At 52.1% G+C, this 17225-nt stretch overlaps 5 protein-coding genes across 5 annotated transcripts; 2 read left to right on the plus strand and 3 right to left on the minus strand.

Annotated features, from left to right (window-relative positions):
• Positions 1–168: 168 nt before the first annotated feature.
• On the minus strand, positions 169–2091 carry GT037_008987 (atp-dependent rna helicase dbp9; the record flags this gene model as incomplete). Its single annotated transcript, XM_038934034.1, has 2 exons — positions 169–1108; positions 1169–2091. 2 exons carry the CDS (start codon positions 2089–2091, stop codon positions 169–171), a joined length of 1863 nt encoding a protein of 620 aa, XP_038783379.1.
• A 374-nt stretch (positions 2092–2465) lies between these two features.
• On the minus strand, positions 2466–3297 carry GT037_008988 (uncharacterized protein; the record flags this gene model as incomplete). Its single annotated transcript, XM_038934035.1, has 3 exons — positions 2466–2468; positions 2526–2573; positions 2623–3297. The coding sequence occupies 3 exons, from the start codon at positions 3295–3297 to the stop codon at positions 2466–2468; spliced, it is 726 nt and encodes a 241-aa protein (XP_038783380.1).
• A 2560-nt stretch (positions 3298–5857) lies between these two features.
• Positions 5858–8227, plus strand: GT037_008989 (urea active transporter; the record flags this gene model as incomplete). Its single annotated transcript, XM_038934036.1, has 7 exons — positions 5858–5962; positions 6011–6179; positions 6229–6329; positions 6380–6848; positions 6895–6977; positions 7029–7683; positions 7731–8227. The coding sequence occupies 7 exons, from the start codon at positions 5858–5860 to the stop codon at positions 8225–8227; spliced, it is 2079 nt and encodes a 692-aa protein (XP_038783381.1).
• A 662-nt stretch (positions 8228–8889) lies between these two features.
• On the plus strand, positions 8890–10698 carry GT037_008990 (rhamnogalacturonate lyase precursor; the record flags this gene model as incomplete). The annotated part of the gene is made up of 3 exons (XM_038934037.1): positions 8890–9112; positions 9172–9623; positions 9676–10698. The coding sequence occupies 3 exons, from the start codon at positions 8890–8892 to the stop codon at positions 10696–10698; spliced, it is 1698 nt and encodes a 565-aa protein (XP_038783382.1).
• A 3218-nt stretch (positions 10699–13916) lies between these two features.
• Positions 13917–16995, minus strand: GT037_008991 (phospholipid metabolism enzyme regulator; the record flags this gene model as incomplete). Its single annotated transcript, XM_038934038.1, has 2 exons — positions 13917–16092; positions 16157–16995. 2 exons carry the CDS (start codon positions 16993–16995, stop codon positions 13917–13919), a joined length of 3015 nt encoding a protein of 1004 aa, XP_038783383.1.
• Between the last annotated feature and the right edge of the window lie 230 nt (positions 16996–17225).

Raw genomic sequence — 17225 nt, forward strand, 5'->3', positions numbered from 1 at the left:
GGGAGCTTACCGTGCCCGTTCAGTGGGTCGGCGCACCAAGCCCCGCCCATCAACTCGACCATGTACATCAGATAACGCGAAGTGAGGTCCATTTATTATATTTCGTAAAATTGATGGTAAACCTTCGCAGAGAAACTTATACATGTTTCAACGAAGTAAAAAACTATTTTATCTCTTTCCCTTACCCCTCGCGTTGAATGTCTTCAGCGGGTCAACCTTGCCGTTCCTTCGTACTACCCTCCTACCCTTGCCCTTGTTATATTGTTTCCTCACCTTCGGTATGTTCAGACCCACGAACCCAACATCCTCAGGCTTCTTTCCACCTGGCAGCAAATAGTCCGGGACGTGCTTGAGATGTGGTTGTATCCTTGCGGGGTGGTTCAGGGTCTGATCATGGCGGAGATGTGCGAGCGCTTCGGGGTTTTCTTCAAAGTATCGCGATAGCTTTTGCGACTTGGCCAGCTCCATGTGAATTTCCTTGATCCGAGCCTCGCGGATGGCGATCCTGGTCACCGACTTCAACGCATCTGCGAATCGGTATCTGAACGGTTCTAGGCGCTTCATGTCAAAGTTGTAGTTTTCCAGCTTCTGGCCTTCCTGTTGGTGCTTCTCCACACTCGCTAGTACCTTCTCGTCATGTTCGGACCCAGCAAATGTAGTTGGCTTGTGCTTGCGGTACTTATCCTTGGGGATGATGAACGAGATGGCAGTTCCAGACTTGCCAGCTCGTGCTGTTCGTCCAATACGGTGGAAGTATGACTTGTAGTTTCCAGGAAAGTCGAAGTTGATGATACAGCTGACGTTGAGGAAGTCAATTCCACGTGAAACACCAGAGTCCTTGCTCTCTTTGTCCTTTTTCGCCTTCTTCTTCGGTCGCGATCCTTCATCCTGTATGCCGACAACATCGGTCTCGTCACTCGCAATCAGAATGTTGTACATGTTTGTGTTGAATGACTCAACGATATGCGTGCGAGAAGCCAATGGGAGCTCGGAATTGAGCACGATGGCTTTGACCGCAAATTGTTCCAAGAAGAGCTTGACCCGGTATGACCTGTCCACATCGCCGACGAATATAATTGTCTTGCCTTTGATTAGATTGAGCTTGAACCTAAAGGTTGGTGTACCAGTCAGTATATGTTTCACGTTCTGTTCGTGCGACAGGACTTACATTGCGTAAATCAAGAGGAATTTCTCGTCCTCTGCCACCTTCAGTACGTATTGCTTCACTTTCTGTGAGTCCTTGTCCAGGTCTGCAAGCTTGAGTACAACGGGGTCGGTGCAGAGCAGGCTGCCGAGCGACTCGACATCAGTTGAGAGGGTAGCGGAGAGGACGATCTTCTGGACACCGACAGGTATTTCGCGTGCGATGTTCTCCATGTCCTCAGCGAATCCGTAACCGTTGATCAGGTCACCCTCGTCGACAACAAGTGTCCTGATGTCGCTGACCGATAGGTTCGAGCTGTTGATATTTGTCCATGCTCTGGCAGGTGTCGCGACGATGATCTCTGGCTTGTCGGCAAGGGCTGCCTTTGTAACGACTTCTGACTCCTTGCCCGCGATGTTGCGAACCCGAATCTCTTGTCCGCAGTGTTGTGAAAGCGACTTGGCGACTGTCGCGATTTGCAAGCATAGCTCTCGTGTGGGTGCCAGGATGAGGGATTGGCCCTTCTGCTGCAAGGTCTTGTGCAGGATGGGAAGCAGGTAGGCGCCCGTCTTGCCTGTGCCGGTTCCGGAGCGCGCAAGGATGTCGCGCCCCTCTAGAGCTAACGGTATTGCCTGCGATTGTACTGCCGTCGGTGATGCCCATTTCAGGTCGCGGATTGCTCTCAGTAGACGGGGTTCGAGTTGGAGTTCGGCGAAGGAAGCAGCGATGGGCACTTCAGGGACGGCAGCAGTCGCTGTTTTAGCCTTTTTCTTGTTCTTCGCTTTTTTGGTTGGGGTTACTGTCGTTGTGGCAGCAGTCGCAGTCGCAGTCGCAGTCGCAGTCTCGGCAGGTGTCGAAGGTTCGGGCGAGCTGCGGGGCTCGGATTGCGACTCGTCGCTCCATGTCTCCTCCGGCACGTCGTGCTCGTTGAGTTTGCGCTTCGCCATTGTGTGTGGATATGATGTCAAACTATGACAAGTGTTGCGATGTTGTCTCGTTGAAGTTTGCGTTATCCATAGATTCTCTACAGAACTTCTGAACTTTTTTGACGCTAACGCGGCAGGGACTTGGCAGGACCCACAGCGGAGGAGCACCTGCTGAACTCCGGTCTCGAAGCTCCTTCACCCCCACACGCCCCATCGTGATTGAGCTGTTTATCCATGGCATTTGCTCTGCAGAGATGCCCTCTATGAAGCGCATAGGTACCACATGGGATGCACAGCATTACCATACAGATACAATCTCTCGCCGACTAGATTCTGGCTATGCACTCGCCAGGAAGCCAGCACGAGACGCAAGATGCGAGCAGCATTCTCCGCCATCACTACTTAAGTCCTCGAGCATGACATGCTTGTCTTCCTCCGGCCAGACGTCAACCTACAATTCCAATCAAGCCTTGATTCGTCTTACAGTAATCGTCACACGTAGCCTGCGATCTTATATCAGCTTGTATTTTTCAACACATCACATATACCTACTCTGGGCATGCCCCTTCTCCCCCCATCCTGTACCATCCTCTCCAACGCGTCAACGTACTTCGTGATCTCGTCGCTGCCCAGCTTCTTCAGCGCCTCTGTAACAGCATCGATGGTATCCTGGTCAGGTCCTCTATCGCTCGTACTCATCAAGTCGATACCTGCGGGCGTGTCTGTGAACTCCACTGCTGTCGAATAGCTGGCATAGTACGGAACTTTGTTGATATCGCATCCCCAGACGATAATACTGTACTGGCTAGTAGCGCCCACAAGTATCCCTGTTCCTGCGTAGTCGAGCACAGCCGGGAAGTGAGGGTGAGGTGTATCGACACCATAGGTTGTTATGATGCTGTCATTGCCTGGGAATTGGAATGAGAAGAGATCATTCACAAGTCCGGTAGGGTCTGAGGGATTGATCGGCGTCGGGTCATATTGCACATTCCGCATGGCAGCGTACTGAGGATTCGACGCAAGGATCATCGACCACGGCTTGAAGTAGAAGCCAACGGGTGGCGCCGGCCATGCTCTGCCATGATGGTGGCCATGATCCGTAGTGTTGAAGGTAGGTGGTATGCGAGCCCGCACGCCTTCCGCGCCGAGTTCCCGTGGACATCCATCTTGGGTGGTGTAAGCAAGGGCACGGACCCCAATTGCGAGGAGTATCAAAAGCGACAACATCATACCGGTGGCTATTCAGAAGACTGACGGGGATCGATACCCTTCTATATACTTGGGTACTCCAATATCACATCAGATAATTTACCAGATCAGGAAAGAGGCCTGGAGCAGTTGCTTACGGCGGTCGCACTTCGGCGAGATGGACAAGCTCCGCAGGGGCAAAGACGCCACCATATAACACAAAGCGAGATCCGTACAACCCTGGCGTCCTTTACTACACCTTCCTGGTTGGGCGTCCGGACTGCTTCGACATCGACTGTAATTTCATGACCATACGAGAGCCTCTAGCGTAGGAAGGCACTGACAGCTACAAAGCCACAGATGCACACGCAGACCCAGCCCCAACCGTGATGTTGCCTCCAACAATGGCTGGGACCTTGCTAGAACCGGGAGATGAACTCTTCTCTAGCATCAAGGGGAAAGTTGGAAGTAAGATTCAGAACACCAAATCTCCTTGCCCCAACCACGCACTACAACATCGAAATAAAAAAATAAGAAAAGGTAGAAGGATACAATATAAGGCTGCGAGTACTTCTAAAGTTTTAGATTTTGGAAATTCGTACGTTGTTGCAGTGTTATAAGGGCTACCCACTATCAGCTTGTTTCCAACTTTCTCCTTGGTGCTAGAGACTCTTATACAGACTTCTTGCAACCGAGAGGGTTATGACACCATGAGTAAGCCGGGTGAGGTCGTAACCGTCGATTGTTTTTTTTTTGTGGCGCGGCGCCAGCATACACACCTCCTGCGTTGGATGTCAATGTCATTCGTGTAATGATCGCTCGCAATCGTACCTGTCAATTCTGCACGCTTAGACACGCATGCTAGTGAACTACTCGTGGCACCTCCGGAGTCGAAGACAGGGTCAGCCTATCTCTTGCCTGAGATCGTGTCATCGTTTGCTTGTGTTCTTAACAATGCGTGGAGCTTGAGGGACAACTGATACATACAGGGTGGCCGCAGTTCGAGGCCTTAGCTGCCGCTCCTCAACGGCTAGTGCGAATGGATGATGGTGCATGACTGGAACTGGAGCAGAGTTGTTTTTGTGCGCAAGAGAGGCTGTTGTCGAGTAGCGGTGACAACCAAACTTGATTGGATATCAAATCATGGGGATCGAAACGGAAAGTGGACGTCTCATACTGTGGAAATCGGACAGCGGCTCTGTCTGATGTGAGTATGCTGGCGAAACCGATTGGAAGGAACAGACAAAGGGTCAGGGAACTCGAATCGCAAAGCACGCGAAGCGATACAGTAAAGAGACCGGTACCGTGGCCACATGACTTCAACGAGCAACATAGTCCCAGAAAAGCTTGGGATAAGCCTACTTTCGACAAGATAGATGAATGCTTCCATCTACGAACCTTTGGCTATCCCCAGATTTACCAGGCAGAGTGCGAAAGCCAACAAGAGCCGCAAGCAACACGACAAAAGCTAGTTAATGACTAGGATGCGGAGCGGATGCATGATTGGAAAACATCGGAATCTCACAAAGGTGGTCGCCAAAGTCAGCGAGTTAACGTAGGAAAGTCTTCGGAGGAAGGGCTCCATTGAGGCGACCGAAAACAAGACCATGGAAATGAAAAGTGAATGAGCGGAAGGATAGTTGTTCAGAACAACACCAAGCGATGTAACACTTCGTCGCTTCGTTCATCGAAGCGCAACACAAAAACTACGTCTCTAGTACGATGCGAAAGAAAGCCATCAGCAATCATGGATGCCGCTCGACTTACGCCTTCCCTCGTACTGAAGTGTTCCAGCTCTTCACATTTCCCCTGCGCACGACTTATGGTAAGAGTGGCTGGCATTTGTCGAAGTGATCGAGTAACAGCAACATTACAAAGATGCACGTTGATCATCACCGTGGAGAAAGTTGGGACACAGGGGTCAGCTCCTGCAAGCCGACTTCGGACCCCACCGCCAGCGCTGTCTCATTGGCTACCAAGCCATCGCTTATCTTCAATCTCCTGTTTACCTCATCGAAACCACCAACTCCAACATGCCTCCAATATGACCACCATCTCCACGCCCAGACCCAAGTTTTCCTGCCCAAGCAAATACCCTTACCCGGTCGGCCATTCATAATGCAGCAAGAAAAGTTCCGCTGCACCGTTCGGTCCTGCCCGCCACTACGAGACAAGCGTAATGCATATCCGTTTGCAAGCACATGTTCCTTATCAGCATAGGCGAGCCATCCTGCATTGCCCAGTCGGCTAAGAGCTTCACACTGTCCTACAACAAGACTTCGTCGCTGACACAAGCTTCAAAATTGCGTAGCAGACAAGAAGTTTCTGGGCTTGGCTCTCATTCCACGTTCCCTAGTCTTGCAATGTGCCTATCTTCAGCCAATCATGCGCTAGCTGAATTGTAAAGTGAAAGTAGTTGGTATGTGCGGTTGGAAATGCTCGAGATAGCAGTCTTGGGACCGAGCTGAAGCCGGAAGCTGGGGAATGGTAATCGTGGGGATGCATTGGGGTATAGATACATCGTCTGCCCCGGCGAGATGGTTTGACAGCCAACGCTTTGTTCTGAAGCTTAACCTCGAAGCACGCTCCATCTTTTCACATGGCTGGTGGCGGTACTCCCATCGGGCCTTCGGCCTCACCTCTTGGTCAAGCTTGGGGTTATGGCATCGTATTGGGCGTCGGGTTCCTCTTTGCACTGGGCATGGTATGGGAGGTTTGATTAGTATAAGCATCAAGGGCTGACAATGTCAAGGTCTTCACCACCTGGGTCCTCAAACGCTACAACAATGAGCTGCAAACATCCGAGATGTTCTCGACTGCTGGTCGTACGGTCAAATCTGGTCTTGTCGCATCAGCTGTAGTGTCATCCTGGACATGGGCCGCTACGCTTTTGCAGAGTTCATCGGTTGCTTTCCGCTATGGTATGTTTAGAACTAAATCGCCCCAAGGTGAGATATTGACCCCTCCTAGGTGTCTCTGGACCGCTTTGGTATGCTGCGGGTGCCACTGTTCAGATCTTGTTATTTGCTACCGTTGCAATCGAATTGAAGAGACGAGCTCCTCACGCTCATGTGAGTGCAATACACTTTTCATCCTACTATTATGTCTGACCATGCGATAGACATTCCTCGAAGCTGTACGCGCTCGATATGGAAAGGCCACTCATTTCGTCTACATCACTTTCGGCCTTTTTACCAACATACTCGTTACAGCTATGTTATTGACTGGAGGATCTGCCGTTATCAGCTCTCTGACTGGCGTGCCTACGGCAGCGGCTTGTTTCCTACTTCCTTTGGGTGTCGTGATCTACACGATGTTTGGTGGGATCAAGGCCACCTTCTTGACGGACTATGTCCACACTGTCATTCTTCTTGTAATCCTTCTTACCTTTGCTTTCACCACATACGCCACTGGCGACCGGCTTGGCTCGACAAAAGCGGTCTACGAGCGTCTGCAGGAGCTTTCAGCAACGGCCCCTGTTCCTGGTAACGCTGGAGGAAGTTATCTCACGATGCGAAGCAAGGACGGCGCCATATTCTTTGTGATCAATATTATTGGGAACTTCGGGACAGTCTTCATGGACAACGGATGTGAGTTATTCGCTGCTAGAGGAAACCGAACGCTGACCACTCCAAGACTACAACAAGGCTATTGCTGCATCCCCGGTTCACGCTCTTCCCGGATATATCATTGGCGGATTGTCTTGGTTTGCTATTCCGGTAAGACTCTTGTTAGGTCATACCCAAGTCCGATGCTAATACTATCATCAGTGGCTTTGCGCGACCACCATGGGTCTCGCCGCGCTTGCACTACAGAGCACCGAGTACTTTCCCACATATCCCAACGTCATGGATGAGGCTTCGATCAGTGCCGGTCTCACGCTTCCATATGCTGCAGTTGCGCTTCTCGGATCCGGGGGAGCAGTAGCTACGCTTCTCGTTGTCTTCATGGCCGTCACATCCGCTTTCAGTGCACAGCTCATTGCTGTCTCTAGTATCCTGACATATGACATTTACGCGACCTACATCAACCCAGGCGCAAGTGGCCGACGTCTCGTTTACACGTCACACGTATGCGTGTGCGGCTTTGGACTGGTCATGGCCGCGTTTTCAACGGGACTCTGGTATGCTGGCATTAGCATGGGCTGGCTGTACGTCTTCATGGGCGTAATTATCTCGTCTGCGGTAATCCCGGCAACTCTCACGTTGATGTGGAAAGGTCAGAACAAGTGGGCAGCAACTTTGTCCCCAGTACTGGGCTTGTGCTGCAGCATTATCACTTGGCTTGTCACCACCTCTAAGCTGAATGATGGTGTCATCACCGTTGCTACGTCCGGCGCCAACAACCCCATGCTGGCTGGCAATGTCGTTGCGTTGCTGTCGCCTGTCATTTTCATTCCAGTTTTGACGTTGATATTCGGAGTTGGTGAGTTTATAATCCCCTCGGCTGTGCGCATGCTAACGAAGACAAAGACAACTACGATTGGGTATCAATGAAGAACATCCGCCTTGTGGACGATTCGGATGTCACAGCAGCCGCGCACATGGACCTCGAAGCTGTGCACGGCCGTCATGCTGCCCTCTCACCAGAAGCCGAAGCCGCAGAGCAAGCCAAACTATTCCGCGCCTCCAAGATCGCAAAGATCACCACTGCAACCATGACACTCATCCTGCTCATACTTTGGCCGATGCCGCTTTATGGCTCAGGTTATATCTTCAGCCAATCATTCTTCTCGGGATGGGTCATCGTCGGCATCATCTGGTTGATGTGCAGTACTATGGCTGTAGGTGTGTATCCTCTATGGGAAGGCCGTGAGAGCCTGGCAAGGAACTTTGGTGGCATGTGGCGTGACATCACCGGAAAGGGTGGTCGTCGCGGAGGGCCGGTCACAGTGGTCGAAGGCGAAAAGACGGCTGAATCGGGTACGCACACGCCAAAGGAGGCTGACGCGAAGGCATTGGAGGAGTAAGCGTTACATGTAATGGAAGATCATCCATACCGCTCTGTACTGCTACCAGATTGTTTATACCCTGTTCCTACTCTCATATCCTTTGGGAGTTCAGTCTCTACAACGTTGAGATCTTTGGGAGTCCAGTGTTCCCGGTGCGACAATGGCGGAACGATGAAAGCTGTCCACAATAGGTAAGCGTCCCGCTCGGTGTCTTTCCACGCCTCCTGAACTTTACATCGCCGCAAGCATCGACCCGGTTACTGGTACCTCGTGATATCGATTATGGCTTCGTCTAACGCTTCCAAGATGATTTCGGTGCTTCTTCGCCCAACGATGTGGCCGTTGACCACGTTGTGCAGCGAGCCTCATGCCGCGGACCCTGTACGATGCATGCGGAGACGAACGCCTTCCTATTTCCAGAATGCGGACACCGCTCTAAAAAATACGCTACTGAAGAGCGAAGAACTGCGATTGCAGGAACAATGTTAATTGTCCGGGGTAGAATCCAGGTACCCCGCGACCCCAGTGCTTACCCGGTAATAGCTTCGGGGCATCTGCGCCGAGAGGCAAGGGTGCTCTTGTCTAGCAACGCGCATGTCTGCAGCGATATATAATACCCAGAGAAACTATGAATTTATTTCCATCCTCGCCAAGAATACTCGCGCATCATTGTGTTCAAGATGAGCGCATTCAAGTTACTTGGTCTTGCTGCCCTGGCTGCTGCGGCGCCGGTAGAGGAGCGCGCAAAGAAGCCCAAGAGTTTTCTGAAAGACCTTGGAAACTCAACTTGGGTTATTGGCAACGAAATCTGGAACGTTACACAAAACCGCCAGTATGCTGATAAGTTGTGGTACAAGGGAAAAGATCGCGTCGGAAATGCCGTTGGGCATTATGTTAGCTACAGTACGTGCAAGCAAAGCGCTGGACGGAATGAAGGCATCACGTCGCTAACCAATTTGTAGATGGCGCTGCGTCTGATCTGAACTGGACTTCCGCGGCAATTGTCGATTCTGATACCGACTACATCAATGTCAAGTTTACGGCGAAGGAAGGCGACTTCCATTGGGTAATCTACGACGATCTCCCAGGCGCATACCAGTACTTCGTTAACCACGCCCTGCCTACACTGGGCGAGTTCCGTACTTTGTGGCGCCTCGATAACGTCTCGTTTCCTCGCAGTCACAACAACGTAAAAGACGGTGTACTTCCTGCGTTAGAGGAATATTGTCAAGCTACCAACGTCCAGGATGAAACCTGGCAAAAGGCTGACGGGTCGTACTTGACAAAGTACGACTGGAGCGGCTTCGTCCGAGACCAGACATACTACGGTGTCTATGGTGACGAGGTCGGAAGCTGGTACCTCAACCCTGGAAAGGACTACTACAATGGTGATCATCTCAAGCAAGAGCTCATGGTATGTCCGATTCCGTCCTGCTAGTAGATGATGTCAAACTGACTGATGAAAGACTCATCGTGAATCCCAAACTGGAGACGCAGTTCAGCTGAACATGATCCACGGCACACATTACCAAGCCATTGCGCGCGATTCTTTCGCTGATGGCAAGATCTGGGGCCCATGGCTTTGGTACCTCAACGACGGAAGCAAAGACGATGCTGCAGCTCGCTGGGGGAAGGAAGAAGCAGCCTGGCCTTACAAGTGGTTCGACAACAAGCCCTACCAATCTCGCGGCAAGATGCAGGGCAAGCTCCTCTTGAGTGACGGACGTCCAGCTGCTGGCGCTGCCGTTTTCCTTGGGGATAACCGCAATACTACGGTTTCAACTCTTGATCAAGGGCAGAACTACTACTACACCACTTATGCCGACGAAGACGGCAAGTTTGACATCCACGACATCCGCACCGGCACATATGCGCTCTACGCTTGGGGCAACGGCGGCGCAATTGGCGATGTTACAACAAACTTTACACAAAACGATGTCGAGATCCGCGAGGGCAAGAACACAAATCTCAAGGAATTGACCTGGAAGGTTACCGACAGTAAGAAGCGCATCTTCCAGATTGGCGACTTCGACCGTACGACTGACGGGTTCAAACTTGCCGATCCGGCTCACCCATTCGAACACGGTCGCATCTCCAAATGCCCAGGAAACCTTACCTACACCGTCGGTACCAGCTCTGCTCTTGACTGGTGCTTTGGTCAATCTGCACTCGGCACCTGGTCTGTTCTCTTCCCATCCAAGAGCACATCCGCCGCTAAATTGACGGTATCCCTCGCGGGTTTCTCACAAGGCTCGAGCTGCGACATTCTGCTCAACGATGTCAAAGTGGGAAACATCACGAGCGCTAGTCTATTGAACAGCCAAGACACGTATCGTGGTGCCACACGAGCGGGCGAGTGGAGATTGCTCGAATTCCCGATCGCGGATGGAGCGTTGAAGAGCGAGGGTAACCGCCTAGACATCAAGGTTACTAGGACTACGCAATGGAGAGGGTGGCTCTGGGATAGCTTGGTCTTAGATCAGGCATAGATAGCATAATGAATAATATGCAACATATATGCTACCACTGCGTTTAATTCAATTCAAACTGACCTCAATTTATGAATGTGCAGGCTCAATAAATGTACAGACTATGCGCGTTTTGGAAGTACAATACAAGGACCGTTGCCCTAGAAATCAGGCCTCCAGCAGACCCAAAGGCACATTCTCCATTCTCGTTCTGGCAATATGATCTCAGTGACGAGGCCGCCAGATTTCCTTGTTCTGCGCGGTCGCCGACGTATGTGGCTTGGATAGGCTAGCGTTGTTCTGGGCGCAGACGTCATACGCTCGCCAGATTCAGAAAGAGCACGGGTGTGACGCCCCATTTCGCTAAATACTTCGAAATTACTAACAACACCTTGATTACAAAGTGAAATCGGTCATGCTAATCCATATATCTAGCAGCCAGCTCTGCTGTGACGAGCTGTGCTGTCTTCTTCCTCGAGACCCGCCCTAAGGGCTCATGACTCAATGAAAAAGATACTGGGAGTTAAATCCCAGTAGGGACCTGCCAATCGACGACAAGAGTCGTGTAGTTTGGTGCTTGGTCTGTAAAGTGTGAGAGTATCGCTGCTGATGCTAGCGCACACTTGGAGTTGTCGAGATGTTGAAGTCTCGCCCAGTCACACATACAGAGTGATTGAACACGAAACAGTCTAGAATACCTACGGCGACATAGGATTCTTCACCGAGGACTTTTTACGGCCACGCGATGCTCGGCAGTCTTGAAATCGAACGGACCAACATGGATCAACGTACCTAGTCAAGTGCCGCGGTTCGAAAAACACATTCGCGTCTTAGGTTTGTGACAACCTCAGACGATCCTTGTGTTTTTCTGTCGTCGATAGGAGAGCCTCTTACATCTATGCCATATATCATGGGCCATTTGACCTGTCAGAAGTCCTCCGAAGAGAACATCTTATCGCAGATATCTTCCGCACTCATAACCCGAAAGGGCACACTGGCGGCGAGTCGAATCGGAAGTGGAATCGAACCACTATCGTTGTGATTTGTAATAAGGCCACCAAGAAGACAGCTGGGGCAGCCGGTCTCTTTGCGATGCTCAACTTGACATACATGCAGAGATTGCATCCTACCTGAACCAGACGACGGACCCTAAAGCATGAAGCCAATCGATCTGCCTGGGCACCCCTCTATCTCCGAGAGATTCAGTGAGGTGTCGGAGTCAGAGGTGATTGTGTTGCAAGACCACTGAATTCTCCGATCTATGCTGCCGCAACACGTACGGTCTCCTTGATGACTTCGATATCTTGTTAGGGAAGGCATCACTTTCCCAATCTCAGCATAGACCCTGCAGAACCTCCACCCAAGAAGGCTGGAAGCCAGCCGACCGATAGTTCGAGCTAGCGGTCGCTGTGGGGGTCCAGCAAACCTGTTGGATTCACTCAGTCGCGTTCGCCAATCGACTAGTATTCTCGGTTCTGTAAAAGTGCGAACGCATGGGCGCGCCAGAACCCAACAATCTGTACGTGTAGCATGTCAGATTGAGTTGTAGTTGATAGACGGTGAACTGTACGTTACCTGGATAACAGAAGTAGAAGTGTCGGGGAATATAGTCGATCGAGCGGCGGTGCGAATTGAGATACCAAAGGCTGCGAAGCGCACCGCACCTAGCGGTTTGAGTGCGAATTCAGAGAACGGAAGAGAGACAAGGTGGAGAAGCGACGTGCGATAAATAATGAACGACGCTAGACCTGAGCTTGGGCCGAGCAAAGTTTTGATGGTGAATGGTGAACTTGCGGGTCATACGACCAAGCTGTTTCGTCATTATTTAGGCTACAGCGTTGCATTTGACACTTTCACTATGGTGAAAGCTTAGCTCGGCAAGTAACAGAGAAAATATGCTCGTTGGGTGTACATGTTCTTATGAACTATCACGCCTTCCGACAAAAAAGATTGAGATATCCGACGGGAATCATCCCCTTACCGACCTCGATTTGATGTAAACAAGCCTGCAAATATACGAGAGCTCATCAACGAAGACTTCCCGCTAATAAAGGGCCTGTAGACTATCCTTGATAAGCCATTAGCGGTCCGATGCGTTTCCATCCACCTCCTTTCATTTCCATCTACGCGCCCCTTGACGCAACAGGCCGTAAAGAAAAGGTGGGCTAGAAAGAGAAAAACGCGAATCAAAACTCAAAAAGTTGTTGAAGAAGAACAATGCGACTGAAATCGAGGTTGATAAGACTTACTCGCAGAAGAAGCGTAAGGAAGTTCTGGAAGCTAAGATTATTAGCGATATCAAGTAGAAGAAGTGCAAGATTGTCGCTGACTCTGCATTAGCGGGTAAGGTTGACAAGCTAAGCGGATTTCTAAGGTCTCCTGGTGGAGTTGTCGAGTTGCCTCCCTGCTCTCCAGGCTTATTGCAGAGTATATCCTCATGTACAGTCGCGGACAGATTGATCGGCCTTTAGCAAATAATCCAACATGACTCCATGAACGGACTGAACTTATGATTCTCCCCAGTCTTGACCAGCTACCTCTACAATCCGACAGTAAAAGCTCACAGCCATACAAACACGAAGCACATCTCACGAGGCGAAAGATCAGTTCGAGTGACTCAGTATCATTCCTATAGTCCCTTGCTCCCAGTGTGATGCAAGTATCTTTCCAGTCCCTACTATGCCATACCATGCCATGCCTAACCTATGCACCCACCCTAGCCGCTATTGAACAAACAGAAGTTCAATCAAAACGAAAAAACAAGGCTAAATTATGGATACATGGAAGAAAGATCAAAGCGAGTGTAATTGGATGCACAAAAAGCAATCCACCTCCAAGCGTAGAACCAGAAACGCGCTAAAAAGGTTTGAGGGGACGGAGGCCGAGTCCACCTGAAGTTTGAAAATGCAGAAAATTTCATGATACAAACACCATCGCTGAAGCGCAAGGTTGAGAACGCTTGTTTAAAAGGATTCGCTATGAGAGCACGCGAAGGGCCGGTTCAGATGAGGCGGTGTGGTAGTTTGCAGATCGAAAAAGAAATTCGTGAACGGCTGTGGAGCCGAAAGAAAGGCATCGCGTTTGCTGATGTCGCAGATGCCGGGCCGGACAAGTCTATGGTGTCGTGAACTCGTGTTTAGTGGGTATCAGTTTCTTTTGGGCGATGTTGCTGGGGCCGCACGTTTGTGCAGACCCCTCTGGTTCTGGAACGTTGTGTTACAAAAATGAACAGTATGCTATCAGGGACTCCAGAACGATAAGGCTCTACGGTCGTATCGTCCCCGTGGTTTTGTTGATACATATGATATATTCCTCCTCTTTTCTTTGCTCTCTACGTTGTCGAGTTCCTTTTTGCGCTCGATATCCGGGTCGTAGTAATGGGACGCTGTGACGGGGACCTTGAATTCCTGCGTACTGAGAGGTAGTGTGTACTTGAAGTTGCCTCTCACGATCAACTCGAAAGGATATTGCAAGACTTCCTCCCAGCGCTCGCTGCCTCCGGCTTCTGTTTTGTTTCCTGGATGCAATAGTCGGATCTCGCCAATAGATTCGGCGCGTTTCCGCTGGAAAAAGGAACCTTCAAAGTTTAGTGGTGAGTCGAAGTGGGCAATGCGGCCTAGAAGCATGGTCCGAGGTTCGCCCTCGATGGGATCGGTCCCTTCATCTACGCCAGCAATCGAGATCTCTGTAGTTGCTTCTTCTTCGATGGGTGTCCAGTGTTCTACGTCGTCGTGTGGACCGTTCCCGTGCTCGCGCCACCAAGCATCGGACCCAACGTGCTTGCTCTTAGCAAACAGCGAGACCTCCATATCAGAGACAGTAACGCCGATGATATTGGGGTTTACCGCGTTGACTATGAGATCCAGCATAACCTCCTCTTGACTCGCTACAACATTCTGTATGTCTCGCACCACGAGACTAGTGAGAGGCTTCGTGGTAGCAAAAACAAGTCCAATAGCGCAGAACACAACGACGAGCAGCAGAATCGTAAGGACGAGGCAGCCAGCGAAACGGCGACACCATCCACCATCGCGATGGTGCCGGCGCTCTAGTTGGCGTATGGTGGTGGTATTGCGCTGGCGGGAGGTTCGGGTAGAACGCGGACTTCGTCCAGATTGAATCAGCGGTGTGCGCTCATCATCGGCAATGTTTTCGGCGTCGATATCGTATGCTGCAGAATATTCTCCGCTCTTCTTGCTGCCATTGCTATGACCGTTCCCAACATTGAACGTGTGGAAGCGAGGGCTGTTGGGTTGCGACGCATTTCTTGATGACGGGCCACGTGCACGTGAAGACTGTGGTACCGATGTGTCACTCTCCATAGCAAGGTGGCTGAGTGCGCCGCGACCCTGGCCATGTCGTCCAATGTGGTGATGATGACTACCTCCACCCGCTCGCCCGGAGCCTATCCGGATGGTACCCTCGCCTCGATCATCGCCGTCAATGCTCGGGTTGTTGTACGGGTTGGTGAACTTTATGCTGCTCTTCTTGCTTGGGTGCTTGTGTGTGTCGCGTATTTGGAGTCGTGGGTCCGTGAGGCTGGCTAGCGACGTCATGCTTGGCGTTCGCGAGTGATGTTGGCGGCTGCGGTGCGGCTGTTCGGGGGGGTTCGACTCATAGATGAAGGTCGCATCGGAGTCAGAGGAGTCGGCCTCATCAACCGCGCTGGCCACCTTTTGTTCGAATACATCGGCTTTGGATGAAGCTGTGCGGGTACTTGTGTTAGTGCTTGAATAAAAATATTTGAGAGGGGGGCGAAGAGGAGCCATGCGAAGCTCTGAACTTGGGGGCGACATGGTCAATAACGAGCGCCGGTCGTCATACGAACGGTATGAGACGGGGCTGCCGAATGACGGGTTCATGCTTGAGCGAGACCTGGGGTCCGGCCGGCTCGGGGTGTAATAGTGGTACGAAATGTGTTGCAACCTACCAGTGCCTGCATTGATGGACGGGGCTTTGCGCTTGGGGGCTTTCCTTTCCTTCTTGGGTCGAATCGTCTCGTTGCTGGCCTTGAGTCGTACTCCGCCATCTACGCGACCAGACGCGGACCGGTCCTGGTTCACAATGGATGGCTGAGCGACAGAGGGCACGGTCTCGGTTTCGACCGTCATGTTGCGGAGGGGCGGGTCTCGCGATCGCGTCGACATTGAAGAGAGGGAGGGCTTTGCGGAGACGGTGTGTGGGCGATGGGTGTACGTGTTGCGCTGCTCCTGCATCTTTCCCTTCTTGGCGCTCTTGGTCGCGCTGTCGCTACCACTCTCCGTGTGCTTGGTGTTGTCGTGCTTGGTGCTGAGGTCTTCAGTGACTTTGGACGAATTGACGTCATTTCGGTCCTGATCGGTTTTGTGGGCAGTCGCTGAGGGAACAAAGCTAAGAACGAGGTTAACAAAGTTTGCGGATGGGAACGGAAATTGGCTCCGTGGTTAGTCTAACGTGCGTCGCGATGACAAACAGTGGGGCCGTTGCGGGGAAAGCGTACCTTTGCGGCTCTAGACCATCAAATCCGGGTGTGGCAGGCAAGCTAGATTCTTGCACCGTTGCGAGCTTGGGAGCCACGCCGCCGGAACTCCGCGAGGTTGCTTTGGGCGCGGGCTGTGGCTGAGGCTCGTCGGGGTCGCTTGCGGGTGCCTCTTCTCTCACTGGGAAGCGAGAGAGCGAGGCGGGCGATGAGCTCTGGACGACAATTGAGGGTGCAGATTGAGCCTCGGGCTTCCTAATTTGCGCACGCAGCGAGTTTGTGCGCGAACGTGAGCGGCCGTCATCGCCCGGTGGTGGTGATTTGAGGCGCGGCGAGAGGGGCCAATGGGGAGTCGTCTCGCCGGAATTCGACTTTGACGATGGCTTGGAAGGGCGCGGGGCTCGTACAGTGTCGGTCGATGAGGTAGGCGTGAGCTCCGGTATACTGGTGGAGGACAGAGCCCGCTGCACCGTTGGGGTGGCATGGCCTGAGGCGGCGGCGGCGGCGGCGGTCGTCGAGTTGGACAAGCTGGAACCTCGACTTGGGCTGGCATCGGCGCTGCTCTTGCGTGTTCTGAAGGAAGGCCTGGCAGTCGTGCCTGCGCCCGACGGGGTGGCATTGCGCTTGTGCGGGCGAGGAGAAGCCTCTCGCGACGACAGCGGCGAAGGCGAGTTGGCCGCATGGAACAGGCGCTGGCCAGCCGAGTTTTGGCCCATGGGCGGCGCAGACGTGTCTCTGGCCATGTCTACGGTGGAGTCGTCGCGGGTGGTTGACGTAGTGGGCTCTGCACTCTCCTCGACGCCTGTGAAGGACTCAAAGGCGTTGAGTTCGTCAGCGGCGGTGGATCTGGACGAAGCCATCATGGACGTGCTTTTGCTTCAATGGGCCAAAGCACTCGTGGCATCTCGTGCGGGTTCGGGCCTGGACAACAGCGCGGCCCGGTACGAATAGGCGGTCAAAGCGATGAGGCTGCTGTAATGAGTACGACTACGCGTCAAACGGTTGTTGGGTAGCGTGGGTACTGAGTTGTCGCTGTCGGAACAGGGGGGTTGGCAATAGGCGACGATGTAGACGGTTTAACGTCGTGTTG

Source organism: Alternaria burnsii, assembly GCF_013036055.1.
Source record: "Alternaria burnsii strain CBS107.38 chromosome Unknown 697, whole genome shotgun sequence".
NCBI classification, from domain to species: Eukaryota; Fungi; Ascomycota; class Dothideomycetes; order Pleosporales; family Pleosporaceae; genus Alternaria; species Alternaria burnsii.